This window comes from Benincasa hispida, chromosome 1 (assembly GCF_027475165.1).
Source record: "Benincasa hispida cultivar pf3 chromosome 1, pf3_genome.v1.1, whole genome shotgun sequence".
Lineage (NCBI taxonomy): Eukaryota > Viridiplantae > Streptophyta > Magnoliopsida > Cucurbitales > Cucurbitaceae > Benincasa > Benincasa hispida.
Window position 1 is genome coordinate 77,670,258 of NC_143478.1, and position 10,689 is coordinate 77,680,946.

The following is a 10,689-nucleotide window of genomic DNA, read 5'->3' on the forward strand; positions in this document are numbered from 1 at the left end:
AGTAATACATATTAATTAAGTTGCGCCAAAAAGAAAAAAAAAGAAGAGGGTGTATGCAATAATTTTTCTTATTTTTCATACCTTACCGCTGATTAATTATGTGGTGCAGGGTTGTCAACGGATGGTAGCTAGCAAAAGAGAAAGATAGCGAGGATGAGACAAAACAAAGAGGAAAAAAAACGATGCTCTAATTTTACAAAACTCATACCAAATTCCTGCCTTACATATTAATCAACAACCTGACTTGAAGAAAAGAAAATATATAGAGAGAGAGGGAAAAAAGAAAAAGGAAAAGAGAAAAAAAGTAAATTTAATTTGTTCATTGTGTTGGTCCTTGAGAAATTAAAATGAAAGGAAGGGTAGAGAAGAATTGAGCGACGCAACGGGGATTGGAAGAAAAACAAAGGTTGGGGTATGGTAGAGCATTGAAATTGAAAGTGATAATGGATCAAACAGGAATTTGCGAATGACGAGAAGTTGGAGAGAAGTTATCTCCATCGTCATTATCACTCAAATCTTCATCATTCAAATCTTCAATTTGTGCAACTACTTGATTGAAATCCAACCGTCTGTCCACATCTTCCTCACAGCAACTTAACGCAATCTTTAGCATTTTCAGCAACTCCCCTTTATTGCTTTCCCTAGCTCGCCCCAGCTCTGCATCGAACACTAGTTGAGTCTTCTTTTCCTTGATCATGTTGTTAACCCAACTCGCTAGGTCAGCTTTCGAGTCGTGGTTCCGAGTCAGGTAGTTCTCTGGGAACCGACCCGTTATCATCTCCAGAATCACAATGCCGAAGCTCCACACGTCGGTCTTCTTAGTTATGCGCCCGACTTGCGCGTACTCCGGGGATTTGTAAGCCATCATCAGGCTCTGCCCCTGCTCTAGGTTGGCTACTGGGATTAGACCGTAATCCGTCAGTAGAGGCTCCATTGATTCATCAAGAAGTACGTTTGAAGATTTCAGATGCCCGTGGGCTGCTACTATGTTTGGCAACGATGTGTACAAGTAAGATAACCCTCTTGCTATTCCTCTAATGATCTTCAATCTTGTTGCCCAATCCAGCCCTGTCTCTTCTAGGTTGTGGTTCCCTGTGTCAGTCAAATTCATGGTTAAAAGTATCCATATGATTAAATTTATTATAATCTTCCGGCTTATGCTAGTATATGGTCTCTTTTTGTCATTTATCTTTCCACTTCCGCCCGTTTTGATATTTATAATTTAAAAACCTATTTTGCTCTCTATATTTTTATTTTTTTTAAGTTCATCTATGATCAAAATATGTTTAGCACTACTTTTATATCTATTTCTGAAACAAATTTATGGTTGTAATTTAAGAAATTGAATTTAAATTGTGATGTCAAAATTTTGATCGAAACAAATGAGATAAAAATGAAAATAAAATGAGATGTTTGGAACCTCAACATGCTTTGAGTAGAGTGAGGTACTGTAGCACACTTCAATGTTTGAGACTCCCGTTATAATTAAAGTTACCATTAGCTATGGTAAAACTATTTGAAAATCTTAATTGTCTACTGTATTTACTATTTTATAACCAACTCAAAGGCCCTAAAGAGATCCAAAGAGACTAAGGACACCAAAGCAAAAGTTTCCAAAATACAATTATACTAACTAAAATAGTATTTGATCTATATAAAATGAATTAAAGCAAAAAGTATACAAACTAAAATAGTGTTCTCTTTATATCCATATAATTAATATATATATATATAAAAAAAAAAAAAAAACTTGGATGTAACTCATCTATTGTGATAGCATCCAATAAAACATTGCCGTATGACATTTTATTTGAAAAAAAAAACTAAATTATTTTTATTTTTTTGTCGGATGCATGACTGTAACTGATTATTATGGTGAATAATAGGTGTAGTTGAGAATTTGGATATTGCAGCAATTATATTAGTAATTTAATTACCATGCAGATGGCTGGCCAAACTCCCATTATCCACAAAGTCCGAAATCAAGAGCTTCTCTTCCTTCCTGTAGTAATAAGCAACCAAAGGGAGTAAATTTGGATGAGTCAATCTACCCAGCCTTCTCATATGCTCATGAAACTCCTCTCTTCCCACATTGTTCATATGCTTATAACGCTTCACCACCACAGCATTACAAAGTATAGTTGCTTTATAAGAAGAACCAAATGAGCCACTCCCAAGTATTTCCGCCGACGCTCTTAAGAGGTCCTGTAAATCGAACCTCTCCCTGTCATCCCTCACGAACAACAGTTTCCCATGTTCAGCCCCTCTCTTCGAAGCCTGAGCCACTGACGACTCCGTCGATCTGTATCCTTCTCCTGCCGCTGCCGTTGCCATTGGCTTAGCATTCGTGTATTTGTTTTGATCCTCTTCAATTATAATGCCTGGACTCCCCTTCCCTAGTTGCAATGCAGCTGGCTGGCTCCTCAAATTCAATATGATGAAAATTGCAGCTACCACTGCTAACGTTACCCCCAAAATTATCATTATCACTGCGATTTTTAGCAGCCCTGAGGATGATATCGCGGCCTTCCCGCATGCTGGTAGAGGATCCCCACATAGATCACTGTTACCTACAATACAACCATTCATTATAATACTTATAATAAAAGACTTATGTGTCTGCTGCACCTATTTTGTGCAGTTGTGCATTCTAATAAAATTGTCCTACGGTAACTTTTCTTTTTTAAAAAAATTTTAACTGTTTTTATTATTATAATTTTTTTTATCATGTAATAAGGGAGGGATGTATGAAATTAAGTTGCACCTAATTATTGTCCATACTTATATCCAACCCAACTTACAAATTTGCTATAATGTATAAATTATGTTATTATTAAAGTCTTGATTATTTAATTTATTATTTTTGAAAATTAAACTTATAAATACTACTTTAATCGTAAATTTCTGTGTTTAGTTATTATTTTTTTACTTGTTTTCAAAACCCAACTCAGGTTTAGAAATTAAGAAAAAACAACTTCTTTTAAGAGAAAAACTGGTTAGTTTGCACCTATTTATGCTTTTTGTATAGCATAGAGAGTTGTCTAAAAAAAAATTTGCTAAATGACAATTTTTTAAAAAATAAAGTTAATTGTTTTTGTCTTTTTCTAGATAATATCTTTGTTTTGAAAATTTGATTTAAAAATTCATATCACTGTAAGAAATGTGAAAACCATAGGTAGAAGGAAACAAATATACATTCTAAAAAACCAAAAATAAAAAAGGAAAATTGTTATGAGAGGGGAGCGTAAGTTACCTGAAAAGCAGGTAGGATCCATATGGATTAAGCTACTAGGAATTGGGCCCTCCAATTCATTGTTGGAAACATTAAGTTTCTTCAAAGTATCCATTTCAAGTTGAGGGATTTGGCCTTTGAATTTGTTTCCATCAAGTCTCAACTCCATAAGCCTAGACAGTGAAGCGAGAGATGAGGGAATGTTGCCGGTGAATTCATTATTGGTCAAAAACACTTTCTTCAAAAATTTCATACCCGAAAAGGCATCGTCTGGGATTTCTCCTGAAAAATGGTTATAAGAAAGATAAACAGACCGTAAACTCCCTAATTTGCTTATAACAGGGGGCCAAGACCCAACCAATGTGTTGTTCATGAAGCTGAGTGTGCGCAAACGAGTCAAAGAAACAAGAGGATTCACATTAACTTCTCCCTTAAGCCCCATATTCTCAAGCCTTAGACCCCTAACATGCCCATTCAAGCAAAGCACACCCGCCCAATTTGCCTTGTGGTTGTCGCAAGGAGGGACCGAGGGGTGCCAGTTGTTAAGAGCCGCGGCCGAGGTCAAGGACCGCTTGAATTGAAGCAGCGTCTCGGCGTCTGTGGCCGAGAATGCCATCATTATGCATGAGGATGAAAGGAAGAAGAATAGGAAGAGGGAAGCGGCGCTGATGGTTGGGGCCGGTGCGCGCATAAGCCCCGCCACGCGCACGCCCGTTGGCATTGGCCTTCAAAACTGAACCACCAATGTGGTTCCCAATTAACATATACACTCAACTACGCGTTGGTGGAAAATGCATGGGGCAGCCTAAAGAACGTCCCCTTAATAAAATGTGGAGTCTCTTTTTTTTTTTTCTTTAAATTAATTTTGTGATGTTTAATTAAAGAAGGTTATGGACAAAAGATTTGGCGTTCAAACTAAAGAAGACTGGAAGGAATTGAAGGGTACGCTTAAATTGCAACCCATCCTCCCTTTCCATGACCACTTACGATGGGGAGATATCCAAGGCCAGCCTTTAAATTTTTTAGGATCTACCCAATTTCTGTTGCCTCTTAACTATTTTGTTATCAACCCTATTTTATTTGTTTTATTACGTTTTTTTAATGGTTTGTTTATTATTATTTGGTTATCTATGTGTATTTATCTTTGTAGTGGTAGTTAAGCCGTTATATTTGTTTTAATTGCTCTAACTACATTCGGTAATCAGTATGCCATATTTTTAATGGCGCTTTACCGAAAAATTATTCATTGAATTCGCCAGACTCGTAATAATCATTGAATGTGAGTTAGAAAAATTGTAAGTTCCTAATTAATAACTAATTAATATAAATTCGAGCACCTAGCTAATATGAAACCATATGAACCACCCACTAAATTCACCAAGTCACATCAAATTCATTAAATGGCACCGGCTAGTTATAAAAAGAAACTTCATTTGTCTATTTAGATGTAAGTATAATTATTTCACTTCCCTAATAACCCATTAGTAATTTATGAATAAAACTATCAATATAATTTTATATTTAAGTGAATAATACAAAATTTATTTTTGATATTAAAATTTGAAATTTAGGCTGGTTTAGAATGGCTTAGGAAAAAAAAAACGAATATTTTTCAGAAATTTATTTTTATTTAAATACTTTTGATAAAAACTCTTTAAATTAAGGAAAATTGCAATAGATAGCAAATTATGAATAAGGTTTAGCAATCTTGTTTTCAACTTTTAAAATTTTTCAAAAAAGGTAAAATCTTTAAAAATTATTTTGAAGTCTAAAATCGTGTTATTGATTAAGAATAGGGTTCTGACATTTAAAATTTTCTTATTCCAAAATTACCCTTATAATAAAAGCCCATCTTTTTCTCCCTCATTTTCTCCATCTACACGTTTTTGTTATAGCTTTAGCCCTAAAATCACAAACAAGAAGCGACAAGTTCAACCATGACTTCTCTACGACAGAGATAGAGATTTTAGCCGCTATTTACGACAACATATTTCCTCTTTTTCCGTTTGATTCATCAAACAACTGCAACAATGGAATTGATATAACTGACGTCGACGGTGGTGGCATGAAGGCGTTTTACGTGTTGTTAGGTTTGCAACCTCCGATTCATAACAAGGTGAGTTGATTGATCGACTTATGACAAATTCTCCATGTTTTTCTTCTTTAATTTGATGTGTATTTTGAGAAATTAAAATTAGGTTATTGAGATGGTGAGGAAGAGAGAATGGATTGAATTTATGATTTTGGTGAGAGTGATGTGGATACTAGCTATAAGGTTAAGGGCATTGAGTAGGTGGTTTAGGAATTAGACTTTTTAATAGTCCTTGCATGATGCTTTTTAAAAGAGTCAAAAGCAATTATACAATCATTAGATCGTAATTAGAGAACAATCAGATTGTAATCATAATAATATATTTTCAACAATCAGATAATAATTAGTATCATTGATAATCAAATAACAATTAATATTAAATAGTTATCAGACAACAATTATATAATAAATTAGTATCATTAGCAATCGGTATAAGATAGCAATTGAACAACAATCAAAATCGAATAAATATCGACCAAATAACATTCAGTATCATTGAGAATCAATATCAGATAGTAATTATACAACAATCGGTATCATTAACAATTATATAACAATCAATACCAAATAAAAATTAAAAGGAAAATCATTATCATTAGCAATATCAAATAGCAATTTTGATGTTGAGAAGGGTCCTTATTTGCATATTGTTCTCAACAATCTAAAAAAATTGAGAATGAACTAGCAATGAGTCTAAGATAGCAATAAGATATAAATCACAAACTACATTTTATTAAATAGATTTAAGTTATTAATCAGATGGAAATAAAAAGTAAACTATTTACTATGGAATAGAAATTACATAAAAATCATATGACAATCACAAACTACTTAGTATCAAATAATAATCAGTATTAAATAGCAACTAGATGGTTGTTCGTATCATTAATTATCATTATTAGATAGTATTCATACAACAATTAGATATCAAGTAGTATCATTGAAAAACGATATCATATATTAATTAGACAATAATTAAATGACAATCAGTATCATATAGTAATCATATAACAATCAGATAATAATTGGTATCATATTTACAATCAATATCATATAGTACACGAAGAAATTGGTAATTAGATAATAATTAATATAAAATAAACAAAAATCAGATAGAAAATAAATATCATTAGCAATCTGCATAAGATAGCAATCAGATAACAAGCGGTATCAAATAGCAATCAGACAGTAATAAGACAATAATTAGATAGCAAGTGGTATCATTGGTAATCAGAAGATAATCATATGGTAATCAAATGACAATTAGATGCAATCACACATTTTTAACTGTGAGGGTCATTTTGGTCATCTAGATATTTCAATTGGGTTGGGCTTACAAAATTTACCATTTTTTCAAAATCATAAAATATGGTCTACGGGCCTAATTTTAACAAATCAATTTGACATTTGTGCAAGTGCCCCTTAAATTAAAACCCACACGTGTTTGACAATAAGTATTTTTATATAAAGTTTGTTTGGTTTATCATATACTAAAAGTATTTTTATTAATGATAAATTACTATAAAAAACGACCGTAAAATATCATAAACTAATAATTTAAATTAATGGTCGTAGAAGTTGGTCATATGGGCTAGTCGCTGGTGACGGTGGTTATCAGAGTTGGCCGACAGAAGGTAGTGGTAGCCATGACAATATAGTAGAAGTGAGAATTAGGAAGAAATTAACCATCAAACACTCAAAATTCATTGTCTAAAAGTTGGTTTCTAGTATTTATTATAATCCAACTTTTTTTTCCTCTAAACTCATTTTTCAAAATTCATTTTGAGTGATTGTCAAACACTTCAATTTTTTTTCAAAGTGACTTATTTTTTAAAATTAAACACTTGAAAATGTATTCCAATCAAACAGATTAACATATAGAAACGACATCAATGATAATATGAAAAAGGGAGGGCATATTTGAATTCGTAATGAATAAAAATTTGAACATTTAATCTCTTGGTCGAACCATTATTTTTAACCACTTGAATGGTTGAAAATTCTTTGAAATAAAATAATTTCATCACTTTACATATACATACATACATACATATATATATATATATATATATATATATATATAATTCTTATAACATATTGAGGGTTGTTCAAGACAAGACCAAAGTTCATGGGTGGGCCCAATCCCAAAGGGTACTGGAGAAAAGGCATAGAGAAACACGTGTCCTAAAACCAAAATGTTAATGTCACTATATTTGGGCTAACCAACTGAATCAATAAATATATACCAAATGGTAAATTAACGAGTTGAGGCTGTGCTGGATCTCAATAACCTTGCACCAGAAACATCCTTAAAACCACTTGTCGTCACACATAATCGTGAGCATATATCAGAGTGAAGGGATTGAAACTCAATGCGAAAGCTTGTAAACGCGTGTGCCATTGAATTCAATTTTGGAAAACATTAAAAACAAAGAAAAACACATACAAGATAAACATTCTAAATAGCATGTTTTTACAAGGAAGATGAGGCTTACCTTTGAAGATCGTCTTTTGTGTAATTCCTCCTGAAGAACACAAGAAAATATAATTTTTTTTTTGAAGTAAAAAACATGCTTTTTTGGACAGAGATACTATTTAACCAAATTAAAAAAAATGGTTCCTTCGTATATTTATAATTATTATTGTAATTTTTTTTTTCATTTGTATGATTTTTGCAATTAGATGTATTAGTTCCACATATAGCAAGCTTCTCCCAACTCGAACAAGAATCTATCCGAGGGATACTATCACAAGTGTTACTTTACTAATCTTTGGCAAAAATCTAGATGGTGGGATCAACCTTTGGAAAAGGGAAGAAAATTTTGCAGAGTAACGGTTCTGTAAAACTTTTGTGAGTCAGAAAGATTTTGTGAGAGAGAATTCTTGAATTCTTCTTTTTTTTTTTAAGCAGTATATTAACATTCATTCTTCATCTCACTTTGATAAAAAAGATAAGAAGATGAGGGTGGGGAGTTCCAATAACTCCCCATCAATGCACAAAAATAATTCCCCTGTAACGGGGAGTTAAGTTTATTTAATATAAATTATATTAAATAATATTTAATATAATATAATTAAATAAATAATTAATCAATTAATCCTTAATTAATTAATTTAATGATGTATTTTAATCATATTATAATGAATATCTCTCATAACCTGTAGTTTTAATATGAATCTTATTCACATTAATTTTACCTATAATTTTATACGAAACATATTCATATAATTAACATTTGAATATTTTTCAAATATATCTCTCTCTTATATTATAAAGTTTAAGTTTGAATTTTATTCAAAATTAACTTTATACTATAATGTATCTATATACACTATACTAATTGCATCTCATACAATTAATATTCCCTTATTTAATTTGAATTATTCAAATTAATCCAAAACTAAAATGATACTTGTTTTATCCATAGTGAACTAGCAAGGGAACCTAATGGATCTACAAATTAGAAGCTCCAATGATATAAGATTATTAATTAAACTCTCTAATAAAATTAATCAATGTTCATTAATTGTGTATCACTCCACTAAAGACCCACAACTACACTACTCGCAATGTAAATATATTTTTGTGTCCATGGATATAACTATTACCAGTAATTTAACCCTTCATGAACTGCTCGTAATTATAGCTAGGTCAAATCACTATTTTACTCTTGTAATTACCTCTTATTTCTTAAGTACCCTGATCCCTCTAACGAACAATCAGTCTACAATCCAACTATAAGCTAAATCCCTCTTGGGCCAATGAAAGGGTGATCCCTCATTGTTCAAGACCCGAAATTAGCCCTTAAGGGAGCAATTCATCTACTTACCCTAACGATGAAAAAAAAAATGAATTCTATCTTGTGTAGCTATGTTTCTAGCTCCCTACTCAGACAAATTTCCAAAATGGTAGGTTTTATTGAGTTGGCGAAACTGGTTAATCTTACCTATAGAAATTAAAGGAGCCTCACAAACAGGAGTTCAGAACTCAGGATTGAGGTCGAGTTACTAATGGTCATCCTAAGAAATGTTAATCTCTTCACTTAACGGTGTTATAAAGAGCTATTAATCATTTCGTGGTCCGGTCTTATATAAACTCTTTATATAGAATATCTCCACTCACATGTTTCTACATGAATGATTTGGATCAAATTGTTTAATTTGTAACACTTACAACTCTTGTAACATTTACAAAGTGGGTCGTATCTGTAGTGTCACCAGGATAAGACACTTAACCTTATCCATATACTATAGACCATCTAGGTTATTTCTTGAACATGATCAATCTATATGTCTACCATATACATGTTCAAGTTACATAAAATAATCTTGGACTCTAGTTTATTGAATTGAGTTAATGCAATCTAAATGTCAAATAAAATAACTCCTAATTTTATTAAATAATAATTCATACATACAATTTACAAACTACGAGAATAACAAATTAAGGACACTAATCCCAACACGGAGGACAAATTTATAAATAGCCCCATTGAAATCACCCCTGGGGAGAGAGTAAGTAATCTCAAAAGAAGAAAGTCGACTTTACCTCTTTTAGTGCTTAGTTGAATTATTCACACCATGTATTAACTTAGGCATGCATCAGAGTGCACTCGACACCACACCAATGCGAGGATCTCTTACACAAGTCAACTTGAATTAGATCGAGACTAGACCAAAGGGAGGCGAGCTGGAGGTCAAGGAAACAATGTGAATTTTGTTGTTTTCATTGTTTCTTTATTTTCCTATAATTTGCTCTTACAAAATTGTTATTTTCTCGTATTATATAGCTATGTTTATTTTTGTGATTTTCCTTTATTTTATTTGTGGAGGTTACCAAAGATGGTTGTTGGAAGTTTTATCAGAGTAGGTTGTTGGTAATAGCCACCAAAGGTGGTCGACGCAGGGCGATGATTAGCCAGTACAACCATGGTGGAAGTGAGATAGAAGACTAGTGAGACATTTTAGTAGTTTTATCTATTATACAAATTAAGAAAATATTAACCATTACAAACTAAAAAATAATTTTTCTAGAACGTGATTCCAAGTATTACCCTTTAAAGAAAAATACTTAGGTGCATCATAGGTCGCACCTATCGTTGTTCATCCTATAAAATTCTCCAATCCTAATTTGACACGTGACAAAATTTTCTTACTTCTTTTCTGAAATATTTTAAAAATTTTATGTGAGTAATGAGAGTGAGATACATAAAGATAAGTACTATCCAACATGCACTTAAGTATTATCCTTTCATAAACTCATTTTAGAAGCTATTTTGAATAGTGGTAAAAAACTCCAACATTTTTAAAATATATTTTTTTTTTCAAAATTAAATCCTTGAAAATTTAAATTAAAATAGACCTT

The 10,689-nt window shown here is 31.9% G+C and overlaps 1 protein-coding gene across 1 annotated transcript; it reads right to left on the minus strand.

Annotated features, from left to right (window-relative positions):
- Positions 1-296: 296 nt before the first annotated feature.
- On the minus strand, positions 297-4,276 carry LOC120083642 (putative LRR receptor-like serine/threonine-protein kinase At4g31250). Its single transcript, XM_039039477.2, has 3 exons — positions 3,254-4,276; positions 1,938-2,570; positions 297-1,092 (listed from the first exon to the last, which is right to left on the minus strand). Exons 1-3 carry the CDS (start codon positions 3,951-3,953, stop codon positions 449-451), a joined length of 1,977 nt encoding a protein of 658 aa, XP_038895405.1. The 5' UTR covers positions 3,954-4,276; the 3' UTR covers positions 297-448.
- Between the last annotated feature and the right edge of the window lie 6,413 nt (positions 4,277-10,689).

Bases quoted from the DNA above. Each gene is read 5' to 3' on its own strand.
- LOC120083642 (XM_039039477.2), bottom strand. From the start codon at position 3,953: ATGCCAACGGGCGTGCGCGTGGCGGGGCTTATGCGCGCACCGGCCCCA. The intron at 2,571-3,253 runs GTAACTTACGCT...GTTGTATTGTAG, and splicing joins GGATCCTACCTGCTTTTCAG to GTAACAGTGATCTATGTGGG. The intron at 1,093-1,937 runs GTAATTAAATTA...TGACTGACACAG, and splicing joins TTTGGCCAGCCATCTGCATG to GGAACCACAACCTAGAAGAG.